Source organism: Erpetoichthys calabaricus, chromosome 6, assembly GCF_900747795.2.
Source record: "Erpetoichthys calabaricus chromosome 6, fErpCal1.3, whole genome shotgun sequence".
In the NCBI taxonomy this organism is placed as follows: domain Eukaryota; kingdom Metazoa; phylum Chordata; class Cladistia; order Polypteriformes; family Polypteridae; genus Erpetoichthys; species Erpetoichthys calabaricus.
This window is the reverse complement of record NC_041399.2, coordinates 13,278,849-13,305,646: the sequence shown is the minus strand read 5'-3', so window position 1 is coordinate 13,305,646 and position 26,798 is coordinate 13,278,849. Positions and strand designations below refer to the sequence as shown.

Here is a 26,798-nt window from a genome sequence, read left to right as displayed (position 1 = left end):
ATTTTGGTATGCTTCTATTATTTTTCTTAAAAAATATGCAACTTTTTTTTCCACGATATTTCCGGCGTGAAATATAACATATAAGTGGGTTAATCGTCTTTTTTCCCTGTCCAATAACAATTACATGTCATTTAAGACAATGGCACAGTCACACTATTTTTGCGGAAATGTAATGAGCTTTCATGCTTCCTTTTCCCCATTATTACATAAAATGCGCCACTTTAAACACATTCTATCCACATTAAAATTAAATAGATTCCAGATTACAAAGGAAAGACACATTTCACTAAACTTAGCCTGCAGTTTCAAAATAAATATAAATGCCTTTTATCAAATATTAAAAACAAAAAAAAGCAAGGAAAAATTCTCCTGTACTAATCAGAAGAGATATCACAAGTCTCAAACAGACAGCAGGTATTTCCATAGGTGCACATCAACGTTTTTCTAGATGTGTCCGAATTTAATTCTTTTAATAAGTGTGATTACGAAAATCTCTTTTACATAGTAATAGAGCGCATATGGTGTCAGACCCATGTCAGACCCACAGATCATTTAGACACCGAATCTCTTTGACCATTGGCACACTTCCATATGGGCTCCTTTAAAAATATCCAAGGACCCACAACATACATGCTGGGATGCGCTTTTGCTGCAATGGCTGATTGATGTACTGTCTAATTACTACAGACAGAATACATAAATAGCAAATGCCATATTGAAAACAGGAAACATGTAAGACATTGCTTTAAATAACACACAGATCTTCAGGTTTATCAGGGCAGTGGAATGGGAATCTGAGCATCATTTGATGAGACGGAGGCAGCTTTGTGTCTTGCCTCTTTGAGCCGCAATTCCGTGTAGGCATAAACAAGTGCTTAGTCGTTCGTGACTTATTTTCAAAGGTTATTAAAAATTGCTTGAATCATTTTAATTGACTTAGCTCTATTGAATGTTCCACAGCTCTAAAGTTAGGTTTTGTTCTTTTCAAATTTTAACACTTTCATAATAAATGTCTTTAGTGCACGCTCCACGTTATAACTCCAAGGCTAAGAAAATATACTGTCCTCAGAATTGTTTCCATACATGTCTGCCAATTTCTTGAAACGAGGTCCCCAGTCACTGAGGTAATCATAATTCTGGTCCGAGTCTGTGCTCAGTGATTCTAATGAGCTGAGTGACTCTGCGACTGAGCCGTTGCCTTCAAAAGCATAAGTCTGCAGGGAGTCATAGGGAGGAGCACAGGGATCAATGTCGGCTTCTTTTAGTCTCTCCCATATGAACTCTCTAAAAATAACATTGTCAGGAATACTTTTAAAAGAAGGCCTAGAGAAGAACTGGATTTCTGGAGTCACATCCCTCCGAGTCTTGGTGTCTCTGATGACATTGAGGTTCCTCAGAGCAGCCATATCAAAGGCCTCGGTGTCCTCTTCCCCGCCTCCCTCATCGTCGTACCTGACGATATTCTCTCGAATGTCTCTTTCCTCATCAAATATGAGGGGCTCCTTCTTTCTTCTTCTCATTGTCACTATAAGAAGTACGAGAACTGGAAAAAGAAAAGGAAATTGCATTACTGGTCAAGAAAGCATTGCATAATTAATGGCTGGAGATCTGCACATTTCTATTCCTATCCGACTAATGTGGTTGTAGAAGGAAATTATTTAGTTTAGTTGTCCCTCTCTGTCTGTGACTTTGAATAAACGGAATTTCAACTTAAGGCTGTGTGGTGGTGTAGTGGTGCTCAGTGGATTTAGGTTTGATTTCCAATGCAGCCGCAACCTGCATGGAGTCTTCACACTCTACCCAATTTATCTTCAGTGTTGGAGAAAATCTTGGTATACCAATTTAGTATCTTAGATTCTTAGGCTCATGTTGTGGGTTACAAAATCTGTACATTTTGGTTTATATTTCCAATATATCTTGTTCAAGACAAAACAACAGATGAACAAAATTCAGAACACATCAAAGCATATCCTCTTCCCAGTTGTACCTCACTTTTAAAACAGCTGTTCCAACAAAGAAAGGAAGACATGCTGGTGCCTAAGTCTATCGATTAGTTTATAACCTGGGACAACAAGTAGCTAAATTATTTTACAGCCTGGTAAAGGAAGAGGTATTGAGCAACATCAAAAATGTGTTATTATTTGGGAAAACAGACAGTGAATTCATTCATCATATTGATAGCCAGCCAATCAGGATATCTAACAATCACATCTTGCAAAACCCCCCGATAGAATTTTATAATTAATATGCCTCATCTGAAGAGTGACATAGGAGGGAGGAAGAAGCAGCAACGAAGACGTCAGGAGAAGGGAACAGAGTGATGTCAGAAGAGGGCACCAGCAACATGCGGCCAATTCCATCTGATCATAAGAAAAGCATCTCATGAAAAGCAACAAGTTCTAGATCACAAGCCGCCTGCAACATTCATCCTTGTCATCTTTACTTTTTTGTAAGCTTTTTTCTAAGGACTAAATATATCCAGACTTTACTATCAGTCCTATTTTCTATTATTCTTTATTCTACTGGTATTATTATTCCTGTAATAAATACCATACTGGGTTTAACTTTCTATACTTTGTCTTCATGTCTAGAGTGATTGAAATAATAAGGTAGATTTCATTGAGCACCTGGTGCAGCCAGAGATTTGCTATTATCTCTGTGCTGCGAGGTTTATTAAGGGCTGAGGGTGAGAGCTCCTCCCAATAGTAGGGAACAGCAGGTAAAGTAAGGCATTCTTGGCTGATAAATGGTCTGTAATCAAGGATGTTGAGCCTTTGTATGTTTAAATGAATTCTTGGAGACCAAAAGTAATATTTAGGTCTGAGATATCTTTAAAACATCATATGTTGTTCGTGCCGATAATAAGTAAGTCTCTTGAAATGCTGAGAGAGTGACAGCTTATTTTATTCCTAAGGCACTTGTGTGGTTTAAAGTGTTAGAGATTAACAAGCTGTGTGTGTCATTCGTGGGGCACTGTTGAGTTTCTGTGTGTATTCATATAGCTATATATGCGTGTGTTAATTTTAAGGTGCAACAGTAGACCAGCCCGGTAATGAATCTGATGAGTACACTTACCCCTAGGTAAAGGATAAGTAGAGTGAAATACCATGATAATTCAGCTCACAAAGGTAAAAAAATATCAGACAAATCCTTCAAATCATCTCATAAGACTACCAATATAACTGTTATGATTTAGTATGATTTTGGGTCCACTTCCAGTGTTGCATGGTGCGTGGCTTCAGCGTAATCGATGTGATGGGATAAAAGGACGGCTATCAGTTTAAATCCTTATCCAGTCTGCAGATATCAAATCTCTACAGAATTCAAAGTGTATTACTGTGTTGTTCTCTTGTGTGTTCTTTAGGTTTTGACCCTCATGTTCCCCCAACCACAATTAATGTCTCTCGTATTTGGTTTCGTTTAATTTTGTACCTTTTCTTTTTTTAATTCTTTTTAAATTATTTATGCACATCTCCTGGTGTTTGATCAAAAATGTTTATCTGCAAGTTCTCTGACTGAACAATAACACAGATTCTTTATGATGACATTTATCTACCTGGTTAAAGTATATAGACACTTCTATAGGAAGAGGTCACTGACCTTGAGTATATGCACCATGAATATATCTCATTTTTAAGTTTAACTCATTCTTCTTTACATTTTAAGTAAATGTGCTTTCCTAAAGCTATCACCTATATGCTAAAGATGCTCGTTTATATCTATAAAAGCATTTTTTGAACAGAGAATTGTTAGCATGATTACAGATTACAAATGGTAATATCTTGAATGGTATGTTCCTAATAGCCCTTTATTCAATATATTTCTAATATACTTGCAGGAGTCCTAAGTGCCATTGTATATTAGCGTCAAAATAAACCAGCAATATACAGGAATCAGGGATCAAGATATGTTTTCCCTAATACCAGCTATAGTGCCTTCAGAAAGTATTCAGACACCTTTAGTTTTTTCACATGTTGTTATGCTGCAACATTCAGTTAAAATCATTTAAATGAATTTCTTCTCCACATCAAGCAACCCTCAATAACCCAGAATGACAAAGCAAAAACAGAATTTTAGGAAATGTTTATAAATTAAAAAAAAAAAACTGAAATATTGCATTGACACAAGCATTCAGACCATTTTCTATAATACTATAAATTTAGCTCAGGTGTATCCCATTCTATTGAGATCATCAAGATGTTTCTACACCTTGTTTGGAGTCCACCTGTGGTCAATTCAATTGATTGAACATGATTAGGAAAGGCAAATACCCTTCGCTAGAAGGCTCCACAGTTGAGCAAAAACAAAGCCATGGGGTCTAAGGAATTGTCTGTAGAGCTTGGATACAGGACTGTGTCAAGGCACAGATCTGGGGAGGGCTACAAAAACAAATTTGGACATGAGCGTCAGTAGACTTTGTGCCTTAGGAAACAAGTAATCTGAACGATTCTATAATATTTCTGTAATTATTTACCACTCTGATTCTGATTTTTCTGATCATAAAATAGGTTGTTACAATAGCAATTGATGAGAAGGATTCATAATTAATTGCAGAATTACAGTATTTGAGGGTTCCTTTAGAGTGCCCCTTTCTCTTGCACGATTTAGCTCAAAAACTAATGAGCATATCATCATCTCATAATAGGCTTATCTTTCAAGTTGGGTATTTTTCTGTCCAGCCATTTTAGCTCTAGACTGTCCTCAAGACATTGTGAAACACAGATAGACATACAAACAGACAAACAAACTCCCTTCATCGAGATATCAGTGTTTTTGGTATCAGGTGACCCTAAAATGTTGAGATCCATCGAAAACTGGAAATCGAAATTTTTGACAAATCTAAAGCTTTCGCTCCTCCCTCATTGATGATAGTGATGGTGGGAGAGGGTACAAAGCAAAAAAATTCCTGTAGCATTGAAGGTACCAAGAGCACAGTGGATTCCATATTTCTTAATTGGAAGATGTTTGAAACAACTCCGACTCTTCCTAGAGCTGTCCACCCAGCCAAACTGGGAAATTGGCAGACAAGGATCTTGGAAAGAGAGGTGACCAAGAATCTGATGGCCACTCTTCATTAGCTCCAGAGAACCTGTGTGGAGATGGTAGAAACTTCCAGAAGGAAAACCTTTGCTGCAACACTGCACTGATCTGGGCTTTTTGACAGAGTAACCGAACAGAAGCCTCTGCTCAGTAAAAGAAATGCGGAATTCTCTATAAGGCAGCTAAATGATATTCAGGCCATGAGAAACAAGATTCACTAGTCTGATGAAACCAAGATAAGGGTCATATCTGAAGAAAACATGACTCCTGTCATCACATGTGCAATAAATACCATTCTAACTGTGAAGCATGGTGGTGGCAGAATCATGCTGAAGAGGCAGGGATTGAGGGAAAGCTGAACACAGCAAAATTAAACAAAATTCTTAAAGAAAATCTGCTCCAGAGCTCTCTGGACCTCAAACTGGCCTGATGGGTCACCTTCCTACAATGATAATGACCCTAAGCACAAAGGAAAGACAACACCAGAGTGGCCTAGGAAAAACTTCTGGAGTGTCCGTGATTGGCCCTGCCAGATGTGAACCCAATACAACATCTGTGGAGAAAAATAACGGTCTTCCTCCAGCCTAACAGAGCTTGAGGGCATCTACAGATAAGAAGAGCAGAAAATCCCCAAATCCAGGTGTGTGAAGCTTGTTGTGTCAGACCCAAGAAGACTCCAAAGGTGCTTAAACAAAGTACAGAGTTAAAGAGACAGAATACTGGTGTTAAAGAGATACTTCAGTATTTGAATTTTTAATAAATTTGCAACAATTTCTTTTTAATTCTGCTGTATTGAGTGTTGCTTGATGTGGGGAAAAAATAATTTAAATCATGTTAGCACATGGCTGCAACATAACAAAATGTGAAACAAAGTGAATATGTCTGAATACTTTCTGAAGGCGCCATATATGGGATTTCTCCAGCTTATCCAGCTGCCGTCCACAGCTTCATGAAGCGCACGTTAGATAAAATGAAAACAATAAATTGTCAAGAAATGATTAAGAGTGAAAAAGAAGGAGTGTGTTTAACAATTAATTGGTTGGTTACCGGCCTGTATCTGTTTCTGCATGAACTCTTATTTGCCTGGCCCGCTGTCACTTCCTATTACTCTAACTCTCTTAAAGAATGAGTTCCGTGTTTCTAAAGTTGTTATTCCTTCACAAGTATGGTATATATATATTTGCCACACGAAATTGTGTTCTAAAGTTAATGGTTTTCTATACATTTTTAAAGAATTTCTTACCTGCACTGGTATTTTATAATGGAGGCTATGGGGCATGGAGTGCCACCAAAAAATAAAAGACTAAAAATTAGCGAATACTTTCACTTTGAAGCAGCGACAGTGACAATCTATCTATTGTGGGATATGGCCGGCCTTTCAACCCGGCCAATACCCCTAGGCTGCCAGATGGAGCCCTCCCTGCAGCATGGTGGTGCTCTGAATGCCAGCAGGGAATTATGGGCATTGGAGTTTTCACCTACAACCCTGCTGGATACCACAGGGGCCCCTAGAAGGCGCTGCAGGGAGGAGCAGAGAGACTTTCGCATACAACCCGAAAGTGCGTCATTATCAAATAAACAAAAAGACCGACATACTTCCAGGATGAAAAGAAGACTTTTGGATCTGACCCGGAAGTGCTAAGAAGTCACATGGACAGGGGTTCAGGAGCACTTCCGGGTCACAGACTATATAAAGGACTGTGGGAGATCCCAGAGTTGAGCTGAGCTGGGTGGAAGGGTGGCAACGTGTCTGGGAGAGTGGAGGATTGATTATTGTAGTTTTTATAAGTATTGTGGAGAGGAGGGTTCTTTGTGCACTGTATTGTCTGAATAAAATAATAATTTGGACTTTTGTCTGGTGTATAGTCTGAGGGTTCAAGGGAGCGATACCACCCCCTATCTATCTATCTATCTATCTATCTATCTATCTATCTATCTATCTATCTATCTATCTATCTATCTATCTATCTAAGGTTTTGATATAAGAAATTATGCCTGGGCTTAGGATGCTTGGGAATTTCCCGAGGAATAAATGGAATCTGTAGATGGGAAGAGAACTGTTTTGGCAGTCCTGCCTGGACTGATGCCACCAGGACCTACACCACGTGAAGCGGCTGCGGTAACAAAGCAAGATGAGATGAAACTACTTTTCACAGAGACAGGTGTGTGAAGTTTTACTAAAAAAGAACTTCAGGAAAACCAGCTAACAATCAAAATAGATGATTATTTAACTCAATGTGCCTCTTTTGTTTCAGGTCCCTATTTTTTCTCCTTGTAAATGATTTTAATCACATTCCTGCTTTTGCATTGCACAGTCGCATTTGGCATTTTGCCTACACAACTCACATTATTCACATTCATATCATGCAAATGATCTTTAAAGAGGTGTGTTTTTCTGGATTATTAAACAATTAGTTGGCCCTCAATAAATTTTTCAAACCACGAGTCAACATGACTGCTTCTCTGAAGAATCTTAAGCAGAACTTCATAAAGGTCTATTTTTGTATTTAATAGTTTTAAATATGGATGTTAAAGGTTGACTGTTGCTTTCTCCTGTTTCTATAAGGCCTGCTTTTCTTGCTTTATTTTCTTTACAGTGGTTTCTGAAAGTATTCAGATTGCTCCACTGTCTGCTCACTTTATTGTGTTGTAAATTTAATTTGAAATGGACAAGTATGTCATTTTTGTCCATCAGTTAACACTCAACAACCCATAATGACAAAGTGAAAACATGTTTTCAGCAAGGTGTGCAAATTTATTAGAAATCAAACACTGAAATCTCTCATTCATACAAGTATGCAGACCCCTTAACTTTGTAGATGTCCCCCAGAAATTACAGCTTCAGGTCTTCTTGGCTACAAGCTTTTCACACCTGGGTGTGTGCAGTTTATCTCATTCTTCCTGGATGAACCTCTCAAGCTCCATCAGACTGAATGGGAAGCATCTGTAACCCACCATCGTCAAGTCTGACTACTTATGCTCTATGGTGTTTAAGTCTGAGATTTGGTTGGGTACCTCAAGGAGAGTCATACACTTGTCTTGAAGCTGTATGCTTCAGGTCATTGTCATGATGAAAGATGAACCATTACCCCAGTAGGAGGTTGAGTTCATTTTGAAGCAGGTTTTGTCTAAGGACCTTCCTGTATTTGGCTTCCTTCATCCTTCCCTCAGGTCTGACCAGTCCCCTGTCCCTGCCGAGAAGCACCATCATAGTATGATGCTATGCAAGTATAAAGTAGTTTGTACTACTATGTTGCATTTCTGAGGTGGCCATGATAGAGTGGACATCTAGGTCTGTGAAGAGGATTACTTGTGTTCTGTTGTATTTACCCCATTTTATGACACCCATGGCACATCCAACCTACCAGGAAGGGAGTCTCTCTCTCTCTCGGAATTGCCCTTCCCAAGATTTGTTCCATTTTTTTATTCCTACAAGGTATTTCTGGGAGTTTTTTTTCTTGTCTTCCTATAGATTTCAAGGATGGGTGGCTGTCAAAAAATAGAGCTTGTTAAAGCCCATTGAAAATTTCCTTGTGTGATTTTGAGCTGTACAAGAAATAACTTGTTGTTGATGCTATAACCACCATGCTTTATCAAAGGGGTGGTATTAAGGTTGATTTATACTTCTGCATTGAGCATACTGCGTGGCTATGCGTGCTGTCAAAGCTAAGCTATTTATACATTTACATTTATACATTTGTATCGTGTAATGCTGCAGACACATGCTTATAAGGCAGGCCGTGCGCTGGAATGTTTGCAGTTTAGCAAGATAAGTCTACATGCTAGAAGTTTGGTATGAGCAAGTACAATTCATTTGTCCTTCTCCACAATAAGCCCATCTGAGAGTCCACCAAACACAGCTGTTAAGAGGTTGGGAGTGATTGTGACACCAAGGCTGTCTAAAAGACATTCATAGATTTTGGTCCAGTATGATGTTAATTTGGTGCATGCCCAAAATATGTGGGTAAGTGAGGCTGGAGCTCGACTGCAATGTTCACAGGATGAATCTTGCCCTGGAAACATTTTGGACAATGTTAAATGAGATAAATGTGCTCAATTAAAAAAAATTTAAGTTGAAAGATTTAATGTTTTGCACATATGAAGCTGTAGTGCATTCTCTGCATGGCTGCCTTCCAACTCCTTTTCTGAGATATTAAGTGAAAGATCCTTTCCCCATCATACGCTGGACTCTTTGAAAGGAAGATACTTGAAAATGTTTTTATATATTATTGAGATGCTGTCTGAGTCTTCAAGACTGATCAGTATTTCCTTTGAAGTAGAAATGGGTGGAAGGTAAGGAAGATTGAACATATTCCTTTTAGCAAAATTTCTGATTTGAAAGTAGTGGAAATATTTTGTGGCTAGGAAGAAAAATTTGAAGTGTAATTGTCCATAAAATGCAAAGACATTATCTATATATAAATCTCTTAAGTGTTTTGATCCTGGATGTTTAACTGTGTACGTTTGAAAGGGTAGAAAAAGGTGATTATCACATAAACGTCTAACAGATAAGATTTTCTCCATCTTAAAATACTTTCTACATTGGTTTCATTTTCTGACTGATTGATTGACAATTGGATTATTAGTATATTGTAGTTTGTACTTGCTGTGACACAAAGTAGGGCATATAACGAAGTACAGCAAGATTTTATTTCTACTGCTGTTTTGATGTCCAGATGTTACATATTTGCTGCCCAGCAATAAAACTGAAAGTTAGGTCATGTCATGCCCCCTTCTGCTTTAGGTCATTGTAAATTCACCCTTTGGATGAGGAGATGTTTCAAATTCCAAATAAATGAGGTTATGATTGAATCTAATTTCTTTAAAAATGATTTGTTAATGTATATGGGGATGTTCTAAAATAGAAATAGAAGCTTGGGAAGAATGTTTATCTTGGCATTCTTAAATTCTCCCTGCTAATATGAGATGGAGGGCAGACCATCTGTTCACGTCTTGTTCAATTTTTTCCATGCAGATAGCAAAATTTTGTTGAAAAAGAATACCTGTGATGTTTACTCCTAGGTATTTGAAGTGATCTACTAAAATAAATGGGAAGGTGTCCAGTCTAATATTGTGTGCTAGAGAGGGATATAGAGAGCAAGTTATACTTCTTATCCTTTTTACCTCAACAACTTTAAGTGCCAACATGATAATAGGTTCTGCAGTCATAAAATCCATCAACAATATGAAATCAAGGTTAAAACTATTGTATGAAACAACATACTACCTATACTTAAGTTTAAAAAATGTCTTCAAAAATGCAGAAGTAGTGTTTCTCTGAAGAAACAGTGAACTTTGTGAGCTAGAATGTCAAAGGGCTCAATGACGATGTAAAGAGAAAAAAAAAATTCTCACCTAACAGGTCTTAATGCCAAGATAGTATTTTTACATACTCACTTAATGAGTAAGGACAGAAAGATATTGGATTGGCTGAATTTTTCACTCCATCTATACAAAGAAAACTAGAGGAGTGGGAATCTTAATACACAAAATAATCTTTTTTTTTTTTTTTTACTTGCACTGCATTTTTATTGCTATTTAATTAATATTGTTTTTATCAGTATGCTGCTGCTGGAGTATGTGAATTTCCCCTTGGGGTTTAATAAAGTATCTATCTATCTATCTATCTATCTATCTATCTATCTATCTATCTATCTATCTATCTATCTATCTATCTATCTATCTATCTAATTTGTAGTTCCAGATGTAGTATCTGATCCTGAAGGGCAATATGTCATGGCGATGGGTAATTTATTTTAATATAAAGTAATTTTGATAAAAATTGAGCACTTAACATGGATGATGGAGATTTCATCCAAAATGCAATTGCATCTATTCCTAATGTTAACACTCCTAAAATTATAATGGCTGGAGTCTTTAATTGTGTTTTAAATCCAGCCATGAATAGGTCATCAAACACTGCAAAAATAATCACACAGTTTGTAATGGATCATAACCTAGCAGACCCTGGAGATTTTCAAATCAAATTCAAGAGAATATTCCTTCTTCTCACCAGTACATCATGTTTACTCAAGAATTGATTAGTTCCTTAGTGATAATAATTTATCACCTACCGTCAAATCTTGAAAGTATGACACTTTTGTTATCTCTGATCATGCTCCTCTGATCATGGAGCTTATATAACTATACCCTGCACACTCATCTCATAGCTGGCGTCTTAACCCTGTGTCATTAGCTAGGGAGAACTGTACAGAATTCATCTCTGAATAATCTCTGAGGGAAATTTATCTTTAGAGGTCTCTGCAGGAATAGTTTAGGAAACTCTGAAAGCTTTTTTAAGAGGACAGATTGTTTCATGTCTTTCCCACAAAAATAAATTGGAAACCAAGAAGGCATCAGAGCTAATCAATGAAATTACCAGAATAGATCAAGAATATGCTAGGTCTCTAAATGAGACACTTTACAGAAACAACATTGCCACATCAATACTATAAACACAGAGAGAAGGCTAATAAGATTATAGCTCAACAAATCCACAAGCAGGAAGATCGCAATGCAATGACAGAAATTACCATCTCAGAAGGAGATAAAATCATTGATTATAAATATATAACTCACACATTTAGGGAGTACTATAAGTCCTCATATTCTACTCAGTTTATAGAAAATAAGACACAATCTAATGAGTTTTTTAACACACCTATATAATGGATAAACCTTTGACACCGTCATAATTACTAGATGCTATAAACTCACTCCATTATGGGAAAGCAACGGGCCCTGATGGCTACCCAGTAGAACTTTATATAAAAAATTATTTTCGAATAAGTTAGCTCCACTAATATTAGCAATGTTTACAAAAGCTAAATGCAATGAAATTCTACCTCAAACTTTTTGCCATGCATTAATTATCTTTCAAAACAAAAAATAAGGACATATTACTATGTCTGCCGTGGGCTGGCGCCCTGCCTGGGGATTTGATCCTGCCTTGTGCCCTGTGTTGGCTGGGATTGGCTCCAGCAGACCCCCGTGACCCTGTATTAGGATATGGCGGGTTGGATAATGACTGACTAACATATTACAATGTGCATCATACAGACCAGTCTCACTTCTGGATAATGATGTTAAGATACTTTCCAAAGTGTTAGCTAGAAGAATTGAGAAAGTGCTTCCTTCTGTAATATCACAAGTCCAAACCAGATTTATTAAAGGCATATACTTAGCATCTAATCTTCAATGTTTGTTTAATGTAACATACTCAACTATAAAATTAACACACCATAAATTTTATTATCTTTGGACACAGAAAAAGTATTTGACATGGTTGAATGGGACTAACTATTTACCAAATTGCACAAATTTGGGTTTGGCCCAAGAATAAGTACATGGATCAAACTACTTTATACTAGTCCAGAAGCCTCAATTTGTATTAACAAACAAAATACTTCAAACTAGAAAGTGGAACTTGACCTATTACCATTAAGCCACTGGCCATTCACTCTTGAAATGCATCAGAGATAAAGAGGATTATCAGAGAAGGACTTAAACAAAAAATACCACTATATGTACATGATATGGTACTGTATATATCAGATCCACAAACTTCCATACCAGCAGTCCTCAATGCATTAGCAGAATTTCAAAAGATATCTGGACTCACAATTAATTTGAAAATAAAAGTGTGCTTTTTCCAGTGAGTTCTCTTTAGACACATCTCAAGGAGAATTAAAGCAAAAAGGGATTGCACAGCAGAGGTTCTGGATATTGCTATGAATGAGAGATTTCAGTTTCTGATTTTTAATAAATTTGCAGACTTTTCAGAAAACACTTTGTAATTATGGGTTATTGAGTGTTGATCGATGGTCAAAAATTGCATAATAATCCATTTAAAATGAAATCTACAACGCAATAAAGTGTGCAAAAACTGAATGGGTATAAATGCATTTGGAGTCCTCCGTTTATTGGAAGAAGATACACAAGTCAAACAGGGGAGGTTTGCAATGTTGTGATCAGTAGAGGGATTTAAAAAGTTTTAACTCCCTTGCATGAGACTGGCAAAATTAGTAAACTGCTGTGCAGTTAAGTCTAGAAGCCTATTATTTATATATATATATATATATATATATATATATATATATATATATATATATATACTGCGGTGGGTTGGCACCCTGCCCAGGATTGGTTCCTGCCTTGTGCCCTGTGTTGGCTGGGATTGGCTCCGGCAGACCCCCCGTGACCCTGTGTTCGGATTCAGTGGGTTGGTTAATGGATGGATATATATATATATATATATATCACATATATATAGATGTATATAGACGTATATACATATATATATATATATATATATATATTATATATATATATATATATATATATATATAATATTGTCACATACATGTAACTAGGGAGGAGATGCGTGGACCAAAAGGAGGTAATTACCCACCAGGCCAGAGGGTGGCAGGGTGCATTAAACCTACCTCTGTTATCTCTGCAGGCCAAATACAGGAAAACCTGCGTGATTTAACATCACTTCTGGTTCCGGCGCCCAGACTGACGTCATTTCAAGTTCTGGCCAAATGACAACACATCTTGAATATTTTCTTTGCCCTTTTACAGCCAGGGACAACATACGGGTGGCTACCCCAAACCTTTTCGTGTGTTGAGACTACTTCTTTTACAATATATATATTATTTATATATATACTGTATATATATATATACAGTATATGTATATATATATGCAATATATGTAAATCCACCTTGCAATATCACCATATTTTGCACAGATTCCTCATTTCTAAAGAGGAAGACCATAAACTATGTTTTGCTATGAAAAGTAACCACACCTGCCTGTGCTTTATTAGGATAGTCCACCTAGAAGTACTGTGACTAAATTCTCAAAGTCCCAAACCAGGACACTTGTGTATAGACTGACTAGACTGTCATATAAAACCACACATGAAATCGAAGTCTTGGGTTGGGGTGTTCCCCCATTCCCTATTATGCATCTCGTAAACATACACAAGAAATAAAAGTCCAGGGGAAGGCGGTCGCCTTTGCATTTTGGAAGGTTAAAAATGACACATCTGATGACCTTACCAAGGAGGCATGTTTTGGACTTGGCATAGGTAGTAAATGTTACTTTTTAGTCATTGAAATTTGGAATGGGGCCAAAAATGTTCCTCCTTTGGAAAGCATTTAATAGTATTTAGCCATTATTATTATTTTAATAAATTACTCTTATTTGAATTCAGGTGCAGAGTGCTGTAACCAGGGGAACAATTTGTACTGGCACTCCTTTCCTAAATAGCATGGGTGTATTAAGTGATTTAATGTATCAATAAATGTGGGGGAGGAAACAAAACAGAAACACAGCAGAAGTGGAATCTTCTTAAATTCTTACAAACATTCCTTAAATTATAACACAAGTTTTAAACCTACAAAGACAACCACTGAGAAAGCATTGATTTAAATTAAAATTAGGAAGACAACAAATGATAATAATTACAAGCTTAACATCTATTTTTTTTTTTTTGCCCACTACTCAATTGAATTAATTGTGAATTTTGAAGAGCAGAACTCAGACGGCATCTGTGGAGTTCATAAAAATGCAGGGTAGAAAGAAGAAAAAAAATTCCTATGAGATGCTGTAAATTTTTGAACTGCGTCTGTCACCCTTAATGATAGCAACAACAATCATCTTCATCATCATCACCACCATCATGGCTGTGCCTGGTCCTCACGTCTGAGGTCAAGTTGTAGAATACGATCTCAGCCATCAACAACCTTGCCATTCCAGTGCCCATGTATATGATGTGAGACTGAGAGGATGGACACCAAGACCAAGATGCTCCTAACCATGCATGGACCTCACCATCCAAAATCAGATGCCAAGCAGCTTTATATCAAGACATGGAATGGTTACTGCAGATTCATGTTAACATACAACAGGGCTGTCAATGGTTTGCACAACTACATTGAGTTCAGCAGAGATAAGTTCACCAAGCTCATGAAGATCCTTGAGGCCACCAGAGCAGCTGGTAAGGAAATCAAGAACAAGTGCTTACCAGTGCAGCCCAATTGCTGAGAAAAAATCCACTGCACACAACCAGTTCTACCGTAGTTTTGATAGACCATTAGTTGACAAAAGAGCAAGTGTGGCATGGCTGAACATCCTCTGGCTCAAGGAAGAAATTAAAAGCTTAATTGTTGCAGCTGACGACCAGTCACACAACACCAGATACCACCAGTGGAACATCTGGAAGCAGCAGGACAATAAGAAGTGCAGAATGAGCAGCAGAGTTGGTCTGCAATATCATTAGTGGGTGTACAACCCTGGCTTCTGTATATGATACACAGCCATATATAAACTTGCACAACAAGGTTGCCAACTATTGGCATGCTAGGTGGACAAATGCCTGTGAAATAGTACCAGCACACGTCAAAGGCTGTGGTCAACATCAGGGAAACTATGATCATGTGGGACTTGGCAGTGCACACCGATCATAATATTTCAGCTAACTGTTTAGATATGGTGGTCCATCCCAAGGAGGAGAAGCAATGCCTGCTGATTAGTGTAGTGGTCCCAGATGATAACAACATTCTGCTCAAAGAAGCTGACAAACAAAGTAAATATTTACATCTGGAGATCAAAATCAGCAGGATGTGAGGCAACAGGACCTGCGCTGTGTCTGTGGTGATTGGGGCTCTTAGTACCATCAAGAAAGGATCCGATAAGAATTTGCATGAGCTGCCAAGACACCACAGAGCCAAAGTTGTCAAGTTGTTTGGACTTCAAACCTGTTGTGGGTTTAAAATCCCACTACTGACACTGTGTGACCACGCACAAGTCACTTCACCTGCCTATAGTTCAATTGGAATAACAAAAGAAATGGAAGCAATTGTATCTCCCACATGTTGTAAGTGGCTTTGGATAAAAGCATCAGCTAAATAATAACAATAAAACGTTAATGCTCTATAAAGTGCTGGGTTAAACCTCAGGTTCCTGGTTGAGAGACAGACACTTATGGCAACCTCAGGCAAATTCCTCTAATAAAATATTAATAATACATAGACAAGAATAGAAGAATGGGAAAAAAAAAAGAATATCCTGGGTAGCTACAGGGGAAAAGGATGGGAAAAAAACAGTAATTCTATAGACTTGCACTCACAAAATATAGCTCAAGTACAATATGTTGAGATTTAACTCTTAAAATTTGTCTGAATTAATAAAATAAATAAACAGAAATGCTACTGCTACATAGGTTAACAGACCCTGCTCACAAAATAATTGAATTGATAAAGACAGGCAATGGGAGATGTGTATAGATCTTCCAATTAAGTAAACACAGGCACACAGAGGCAGACCTTAGGCCATTGAAAATCACAGAGACAAAGCAACTTTTGTTCGCCACTCCTAGGCTTACAGATATATTAAGCAGAAAATTACTTTCTGAGCAATAGCTGGCAGGCAGTCATCTAATGATCCATCCATCAACAGATGCAGTGTGAATGTGAATTATTGCCTCTATCAGCCTATATTTCTTATACATGCACATAACATTCATGAAGAATGACAACTGATAGATGACTAAAAGTCAGAAAAGCAGTATTTGGGGATAAACAATCAAACTGGAATAAAAGAAACCCTTTTTCCCTGTGCGTACAACACGTCTGTATAATATAAATAGAATATCTGACTTTTTATAATTGTTTCTTCGCTTTTAATTAAATAAGCATTACTTCTTTTTTATTTCAATAAAATAAAGCAGCACTTAGCTATAGGATGTACTTTAAAATGTTTTAGTTGACAGATAAACAATCAAAAAATGCAAGAAGAGACAGGTGATAAAACCAATGATGTTCTTGTGCATATGTAGAGTACATATATACATATATATATATCCATCCATTCATCCATTTTCCAACCCGCTGAATCCGAACACAGGGTCACGGGGGTCTGCTGGAGCCAATCCCAGCCAACACAGGGCACAAGGCAGGAAACAATCCTGGGCAGGGTGCCAACCCACCGCAGGACACACACAAACACACCCACACACCAAGCACACACTAAGGCCAATTTAGAATCGCCAATCCACCTAACCTGCATGTCTTTGGAATGTGGGAGGAAACCGGAGCGCCCGGAGGAAACCCACGCAGACACGGGGAGAACATGCAAACTCCACGCAGGGAGGACCCGGGAATCGAACCCAGGTCCCCAGATCTCCCAACTGCGAGGCAGCAGCGCTACCCACTGTGCCACCGTGCCACCCTATATATATATATATATATATATATATATATATATATATATATATATATATATATATATATATATATATTACTGTATATACAGTACTGTGCAAAAGTTTTAGGCAGGTGTGAAAAAATGCTGTAAACAAAGAATGCTTTCAGAAATATAAATAATGATTGTTTATTGTTATCAATTTACAAAATGCAAAGTGAGCGAACAAAAGAAAAATCTAAATCAAATTAATATTTGGTGTTACTACCTTTTGCCTTCAAACCAGCATCAATTCTTATAGGTCCACTTGCACAAAGTCAGGGATTTTGTAGGATTCTAGTCAGGTGTTTGATCAACCAATTCTACCAAACAGGTGCTGATGATCATCAATGTCACACGTAGGTTGAAACACAGTCATTAACTGAAACAGAAACAGCTGTGTAGGAGGCTTAAAACTGGGTGAGGAACAGCCAAACTCTGCTACCAAGGTGAGGTTGTGGAAGACAGTTTCATGTCATGGCAAGATTGAGCACAGCACCAAGACACAAGGTAGTTCTACTGCATCAGCAAGGTCTCTCCCAGACGAAGATTTCAAAGCAGACTGGGGTTTCAAGATGTGCTGTTCAAGCTCTTTTGAAGAAGCACAAAGAAACGGGCAACGTTGATTGTAGACGCAGTGGTCGGCCAAGGAAACTTAGTGCAGCAGATGAAAGACACATCAAGCTTATTACCCTTCGAAATCGGAAGATGTCCAGCAGTGCCATCAGCTCAGAACTGGCAGAAACCAGTGGGACCCAGGTACACCCATCTACTGTCCGGAGAAGTCTGGCCAGAAGTGGTCTTCATGGAAGAGTTGCAGCCAAAAACCCATACATCCGACGTGGAAACAAGGCCAAGCGACTCAAGTATGCACGAAAACATAGGAACTGGGGTGCAGAAAAATGTCAGCAGGTGCTCTGGACTGAAGAGTCAAAATTTGAAATATTTGGCTGTAGCAGAAGGCAGTTTGTTCGTCGAAGGGCTGGAGAGTGGTACAATAATGAGTGTCTGCAGGCAACAGTGAAGCATGGTGGAGGTTCCTTGAACGTTTAGGGCTGCACTTTTGCAAATGGAGTTGGAGATTTGGTCAGGATTAATGGTGTTCTCAATGCTGAGAAATACAGGCAGATACATATCCATCATGTAATACCATCAGGGAGGCGTATGATTGGTCCCAAATTTATTCTGCAGCAGGACAACGACTCCAAACATACAGCCAAAGTCATTAAGATCTATGTTCAGCGTAAAGAAGAACAAGAAGTCCTGGAAGTGATGGTATGGCCCCCACAGAGCCCTGATCTCAACATCATCGAGTGTGTCTGGGATTACATGAAGAGACAGAAGGATATGAGGAAGCCTACATCCACAGAAGATCTGTGGTTAGTTCTCCAAGATGTTTGGAACAACCTACCAGCCGAGTTCCTTCAAACACTGTGCAAGTGTACCTAGAAGAATTGATGCTGTTTTGAAGGCAAAGGGTGGTCACACCAAATATTAATTTGATTTAGATTTCTCTTTTGTTCATTCACTGCATTTTGTTGATTGATGAAAATAAATGATTAACACTTCCATTTTTGAAAGCATTCTTTGTTTACAGCATTTTTTCACACCTGCCTAAAACTTTTGCACAGTGCTGTACATATTGTGGCAGGAGACTGGGGGCCAGACCCATCCGGGATGCCTGGAAGGACTGGGAGGAAGTCTATACATTCCCCGGGCCACGAGGGGGCAACCTCCCTGGATGATGAGGGGACCACGGGGACGGAGCAAAGAGGCTCAAACTCATTGGGGGCCATGGCCACCGCCAGGGGGTGCCCCAAGCGTCATTGGGCCTGGGAAACCTGCACTTCCGCCACACCTGGGCAGGTGGAGGAAGAACCTTCCAGGGACGCCCGGAGTTCTTCCAGGTGCTAGTGCGGCACTTCCGCCACACCAGGAAGTGCTGCCGGAAGGTCGTCAGCAAACACCTGGAGCACACCTGGGTGAATATAAAAGGGGCTTCCTTCCTACAGTCAAGGAGCGAGAGTCGGGAGCTGGAGGTGGACGAAGCTCCAGTGACAGAAGGAAGAGAGGCGACCCATGGACATTGAAGGCCCATAGAAGGGTGTTGTGGTGGAGGAAGCACTGTGTGTGTACGGGACTTGGGTTTTGGGACCCTAGGAGCAATAAACATATGTGTTTTAGAATTGCTGGTGTCCATTTGGTTTGTGTCAGGGCTGGTTTCTCACAATATATACTAGCTGTGTAAGCCCGTGCTCTAAAAAGCCTGGGCTCCTAGAAACTATGGATTCTGGTACTTCAAACAATCAATCGCATCAGTTGTGCATTAGTGAATAAGTGAGGTTCTCTTTCCTCAGCAGTTTCATTTTGCCGATGAGCTTGCCTCGTTTGTGTACTAGCAGCTAAGCGAGTTACCCTCCAAGTCCAGAGCCACGATGCCAACACTATAATAGGCACCTTCCGAGCAACAGCAAGTTAACATTTCTAAATCTGTTTTCTATTTTATCTGAACAGATACCAGCAGAAACATTTTCTTTTATCAGGGAGCAGCATAAACAGTCATATGTTCAACTCTTTGAGGACTAATATTTTTTCCAAAAAACTACACAAAAGCAATGGTTTCACACATGAATCAACATAAAACGTCTGTTGCTGCCTGTTTGTGGCAGGAAATGTATGGTGGGCTGACTGCCTGGCTGTCTTTGTGAGATAGGTGCAATATGGTTTGTACCTCCTGACATCGTAAGTGTCTGCCCTCCCAGGTGAACGTTGTCATCGGTGCATCAGCTACACGAACGTGTTCAGCACCACGATCAGCTGGGGACTGGTCAGCTGATGTCAGTACCTCACTTTCATTTTTTATCTCCATCTCCAAATCACTTGCATCAGAATCGGAATTTGACAAATCAGAATCCGATTCAGCAATAATAGAATAAAAGTTTTGCTTTGAGCATTCACTTTGGTATCTCTCCACATGCCATTTTAGAAGCTGTTTGCTCTTCTCTACTCATGCACACACAGGGAATCGAAGTCAAATCAACAAAGCTAACTGTCCTTCTAGCAAAAGCGTATCGAAAAGTGATGTAACAAAAAGATCACTAATCTCTACCGATTGCTAGCGAGACAGGCTTTCAAAATAATAATAATAACAACAACAACAACAAAAACTGCGTTAACGCGCGATAAAATAATTGTCGGCGTTAATTAATTAATGCATTAACGAGATAATGACACATTAACTTGCCCAGCCCTAATATTGTGGAAGTGTGTGTGTTTGTCCGTTCCGGAAGTGAGAGGTGGAGTCGGGCTAATGGCTCCACCTCTGAGGATACATGTCGGCAAAGTGAAACCTCGGAAGAGTCACTCGCTTAGCAGCTAATACAGAAGTGCGGCGAGCACATCGCCAAAAATGGTATTCCTTTTACTTTTCCTCCCGCCGCTAATACCCAAGCGAGTCAAGCACATCGGCAAAATGAAACCTCCGAAGAAAGACAAAGTTGCTTGGCCGCTAATGCTCAAGCGAGGCAGGCACATCGGCAAAATGAATCCTCCTAGGAGAGAGATGCCCAGAGTACAGTGGAACCTCGGTTTGCGAGCATAATTTGTTCCGGAAATGTGCTTGCAGTCCAAAGCATAACAAATAATGGAAACTCAGATGATTTGTTCCACAACCCAAAACTGTTCATATAAAAATGATTAATACAAAATATAAAGTAACAATACATAAAATAAATTAACCTGCACTTTACCTTTGAACAGAATCATGGCTGGTGTGAGTGAGTTTCTAAACTCTTGTGGGATTCCACCCAACAGGACGACACGCGGAAGAGCGTCCCAAAGCAATCGCAGTCTCCCAGCACTGTAGCAGTTCGCCGTAAAAGTGAATTCGAAAAGATCGCGGACATGCTATAAGCGCCTGCCGTCGATCCCGCTACAATAAATAACTGCGCTGTTACTGTTTCAAGCTGAATAAAGCTGGTGTTGCTAAAGTACCGAGACTCAGCTTCGTGTTTTGGGGTGCAAGACGGGGACTCGCACGTCACAGCACACATGCGCACACACACACACACAGTCACAATGCTGTAGTAAACAGTATACGCTCGTACGGATGATGACTATATGAGTGAGGTACGCTGACTCAGACGGAGAATAGGAGACGATTGCCCACAATCCCGCAGCGAGAGAGAGAGAGAAGAACCATCAGCTCAGTTGTGATCACATGACACTCAGCAGACAAAGCGCATACATACTACTCGTATTGCAAGACCTCGCTCGTTTATCAAGTCAAAATGTATTAAAAATTTTAGCTCGTCTTGCAAAACACTCGTAAACCAAGTTACTCGCAAACCGAGGTTCCACTGTATTTCCTTTCAATTACCTGACAAATCTACATTTCAATTTTTTTTCTGATGATTTCAATAGTTTCTAGGACCTCGAGCTTTTTACAGCACGGGCTTACACAGTGAGTATATATTTATAGATTTAGACTACTTTCCAGAGACCTGTTTTCACTTTGACATTAAAGAGCCAATCTACTTTGATTTGAAGTAAAATGTGAATTCTTCTATGGAGGTGTATACGTTTTATAGATACTCAGTGCTGGGATACTTTTATTTGAAAAGATTCTGCAGCTAAATGTATGAACATAAGACAACAGATTATTCAGGACTGGGGCATAAAAATACATGATACCTGTTTGTACAAAGCTGCTTTCCTTTTTGAAACTGATAAAAAAAAATTATGTCATTACAGAGAAAAACGAGATATTTTCTATATAAAAATAATTCTATAAAGTCTAAATGCACTTACTTTAGAAGATTCTTTTTTCTTGGTCTAATACATGAATTGCATTCATTTGTTATGTACTGTTGACTTTCTGCCGCAATTTCTTTGGTACGGTGAATTAACAAAACACAGAGAATTGCCCTCTGGGTAGGATTCACTGGTCTGGAATAATTTATTGCATTTTGACAAATTTAGAAATAACTTTGTATATTTAAAGGTGAGTTTTCAGTGGCAGCAAATGACAGTGCTCACTCTGTAGCATACTACATAATAGGCACATGTCTCTATGTACTGTGGCGCTTTTCACAATAATAGTAACTAATTGCGCAAAACTTGATGTGGCATCCTGCAAATGGGAGAAAAATCAATAAAGCTGCTTGCGCGTCACACACTCCTCATTTATTTCTTGCAGCGCTACTTGTAGAAAGCTATTTGCTCATTTTTTTCGTTAGTTTATTGTGCTATTTTTCCTCATTGTGATTCATCAGTGCCATGCACTCATTTATTCTACTTTCCTAAATGTGTATTTCATCTTATATCACTTATGTGTTATAAATTGAGTTACAGTATTCAACTTGTCACTTTCTGAAAGTACTCAGACCCCTTCACTTTCTGTACATTTTATTGTGTTGTAGATTTCATTTTAAATAGAATATTTTGCCATTTTTGCCCATCAATGTAGAATTAATAACCCATAACGACAAAGTGAAAACATGCTTGTAGAAAAGTTTGCAAATTTATTAAAAATCAAAAACAGAAACCTTAATTCATAGAAATGTTCAGACCCTTAATTTAGTATTTTGTAGACCTCAATTATTCATATGAGTCTTTGTGCGTAAGTCTCTATAAGCTTTGCACACCTGGACAGTTTATCCCATTCTTCCTGGCAGATCCTTTCAGGCTCTGTTAGATTAATAATAATAATAATAATTCATTACATTTATATAGCGCTTTTCTCGGTACTCAAAGCGCTATCCACACAGGGAGGAACCAGGAAGCGAACCCACAACCTTCCACAGTCTCCTTACTGCAAAGCAGCAGCACTACCACTTTGCCACCTGTGCCAGATTAGATGGGAAGTGTCTGTAAACTGTCATCTTCAATTTTCTCCACGGATATTCTATGACTTTTAAGACTGGGCTTTGGCTGGGTCATTTAGGGACACTCAGATATTTGTTCTTGAAGCCAAGCCAGTGTTGTCTTGGCTGTATACTTCAGGTCATTGTCCAGTTTGAGGGTGCATGCACACTGGAGCAAATTCTCTTCGAGATCCTCTCTATGTTTTCTTGCATTCATCTTACCTCTCAATTCTGACCAGTCTTTTTATGTCCCTGACACTGAGAAGAATCTCCATAGCATGATGCTGCCACCACCATGCTTCACCGTGGGGATGGTATTAGGCAGGTAATAAACCGTGTCTGGTCTTTTCTAGGTATAATGCTTGGAGTTCAGTCTAAGCAGTTTAATTTTTGTCTCTTCATACCAGATAATCGTTTGTCTTTCTGCTGTCAGAGTCCTTTGGTAAGTGCCATTTGGTAAACTCTGAATTTGATTAATGGAGCGCTACTTACGAGGGTCATCCCTCCAATAGATTCTCTCAGTTCAGCAGTGGACTTCTAAAGCTCAGTTAGAAAGACCATTCCATTCTTGCTCACCTCCCTGACATACATTCTTTTAGCCCAGTGTCACGCATGGGTGTCTGAGTGTCACCTGTCGGATTCTGCAAATCCTTGCAGTACCGACCCAAATATAAATTGCAAATTTATATTTAAGATAAATTAATAAATGAATAAAAATAAATAGAGTAAAAAAAAAAAAAGGTAGAGAATCCACTTCCTGAATTAAAATGCTTATTCTAAAATATTATTGATTAGATCCTGCCAGGTTTTGAAATATTTCTGCACAGATACTGTAAGTGAGAATTAGATTTTTTCCAATTTCAGATAATATATAATATCAGTTACCCACTAACTTAAAAGAGGAGAGTTTGGATTCAACAACAACAAAGCACTTTAAAAATAACATCAACAACAACAACATTTATTTATATAGCACATTTTCATACAAAAAGTAGCTCAAAGTGCTTTACATAATGAAGAGAAGAAAAATAAAAGACAAAATAAGAAATTAAAATAAGACATCATTAGTTAACAAATTCTGGATTCTTCCAGCTGAGCAAAATAAGTCTATGTGCCTAGATTTTGTTGGTCATATGTGACTAAAAATAAAATCGTGAGGCGCCCATAAATTTAATTTAATTAAAATGCATAGATTCGTTAAAGTGAAATTTCTAACCATCTTAACTGTGGAATGAAAATGACACATCATACAAAAGTTGATTAAAGTATGTAGGATAATAGTTATAATTGGAGAAATTTTTAAATTGTAAGAGTTCTTTTTTGGGAATCATTTGAGTCTATGCATTTTAATTGAATTTAGTTAATTCTTTTATGGGTGCCCCATGATTTTATTTTTAGTCACATATGACCAACAAAACCTTAGTACAAGAAAAAAAAACATTTTAGTGCATTTTTGAATAAAATTGTATCACTTAAAAAAATCTTTTTTTTTAATATACTGTATATTTTATATTCATTTTCTTCTTGCTTCTAGATCCTTCAGAAAAGGAACAGACAGTATTTGCAGTCGAGTACTTTTGCTGTCGCCGTGCTAGAAGAAAGTGCAGCCCATCTTATTTCAGATCCCCCTTATCCGATGTGCAGTCACATACAGTATAGCCCAGTAGCAATGAGTACGATTTTACCCCAGATGGGACACAGAGGGTGTATGAAAATGCACAAACACACCCTCGGGTGATTCAATACCGCATATTAGACAGAAGGCGTCATTTGTGGAGCCACATGCTGTGAGGCAGAAGTAACGACCGTGCCACCTTGCCAGCCCTTTAATGCGAAAGACTGAACAAAAGAGCATAATACACTAAACAAATGACTCTGATATGGTATGACCAAGGTGACCCTATAATGTAACATGCAACCTACTAAGATTTCTATTAAAAAAAAAAAAAATGAAGTGACATTCTTTAAATACTTTGCAGTGTAGCCTTTGTCAGTAAGCTCCGGATTTCAAATTCCATTGCTGCCAGTTCAATCCACAACACTGGCTTCCTTTGTGATCCTCACAACATCATTTCGATTGTAAAGAGTAAGACACATATGAAAAATAAGGCTGTACCTTCAGAGTATGACGTTTGGCATAGAAAGGTGCTGAATTCAAGGATATTGTTCATTTATTTAAAATGGCAAAACAACAAGTAATGTTGGCACGTCTTTGAATGGCTGCAGAAAGCACATTCAAATTTCCAATTGTAGGCTGTGAAGCCAGGATTGAAAAGTATAAAGCTAAGGAGGGCAGGGATTGGGGGTGGACACATCCTCATGGGCCACTGTGCTTCTCTAAAATCCTACCTACTGGACAGTATTCAGTCGCCTTCATCTTCTTCACATTTTTTGCTATGTTGCAGCCTTGTGCTAAAATCACGGCAATTTATTTTTTCCTTATCAATCAACACTGAATAATATCCCAGGATAATAAAACCAACTTATTAAAAAAAAAAAAATTTGAAATATTTTAGAGCCTTTGCAATGACGCTTAAAATTTGGCTGAGGGGCATCCCATTGTGTCGATCAGCACTTGTTGGGAGTCCACCTGTGGTCAAGTCAAGTGTATAGATGCGATTAGGAAAGGCACCCACCTGTCTTTAGGAGATCACCCAGTTGACAAAGAGCGATATGTAAGCCCTAAAGTTAAAAGAATTGGCGGCAGAGCTTAGAGACATAATTATGTTGGGACATAGTTTAGGGCAGGGGTGGGCAAAGTCATTCCTGGAGGGCCGCAGTGGCCGCGGGTTTTTGTTCCAACCCAGTTGCTTAATTAGAAAACTATCCTTGCCAATAATTACATTTCATGGCTTGTTAGTGCTTTAACTCTGCTATGTCAAGTCATTCTCATATCCTAGATTTTTTTTTCCATTCTAAGGATATCATCCAAATACTTTGAAGTGTAAAACGGATCGGTAATTCTCAATCCTTCACTTTTTTCTCTTCTCTTTCCTTCCAAGTATTTAATTAAACCAAATAGTGCAGAATAAATACACACAGGTGTAAAGGGTAACAAGCAAAATGGATAACTGCTGGGCTTCTTTTGTCATTTGCATCTTATTGCTAATAAGGAGCAATTAAAATAAGCAATAAGGGTTCAAAATCTTAATGAGGGAGATAACTAAAATGAAGCAGAAGTGTTTCTAGAGCAATAAGTGCTTCTTATTAAGCAATTGGGTTGGAACAAAAACCTGCAGCCACTGCTGCCCTCCAGGAATGACTTTGCCCACCCCTGGTTTAGGGGCTACAAAAGTATCTTCCACAGGATTTAGAACATTGGAACAATCTCGACGAGAACAGGCCATTCAGTCCAACAAAGCTCGCCAGTCCTATCCACTTATTTCTTCCAAAAAAACATCAAGTCGAGTTTTGAAAGTCCCCAACGTCTTACTGTCTACCACACTACTTGGTCGCTTATTCCGAGTGTCTATCGTTCTTTGTGTAAGAGAAACTTCCTAATGTTTCTGCGTAATTTCCCCTTATCAAGTTTCCAACTGTGTCCCCGTGTTCTTGGTGAACTCATTTTAAACTCACAGTCTTGATCCACTGGACTAATTCCATTCATAATTTTAAACACTTCAATCATGTCACCTCTTAAATAA

The 26,798-nt window shown here is 38.5% G+C and overlaps 1 protein-coding gene across 1 annotated transcript in view; it reads right to left on the bottom strand.

The window, feature by feature from the left end:
• Positions 1–200: 200 nt before the first annotated feature.
• The window catches only part of LOC114653209 (cadherin-7-like), a 322,615-nt gene continuing 296,017 nt past the window's right edge, over positions 201–26,798 (bottom strand). The window contains 3 exon segments of the mRNA XM_051929318.1: positions 201–1,487; positions 1,489–1,525; positions 7,833–7,851. Coding sequence (XP_051785278.1) covers positions 1,047–1,487; positions 1,489–1,525; positions 7,833–7,851 — 497 coding nt within the window. The 3' untranslated portion in view covers positions 201–1,046.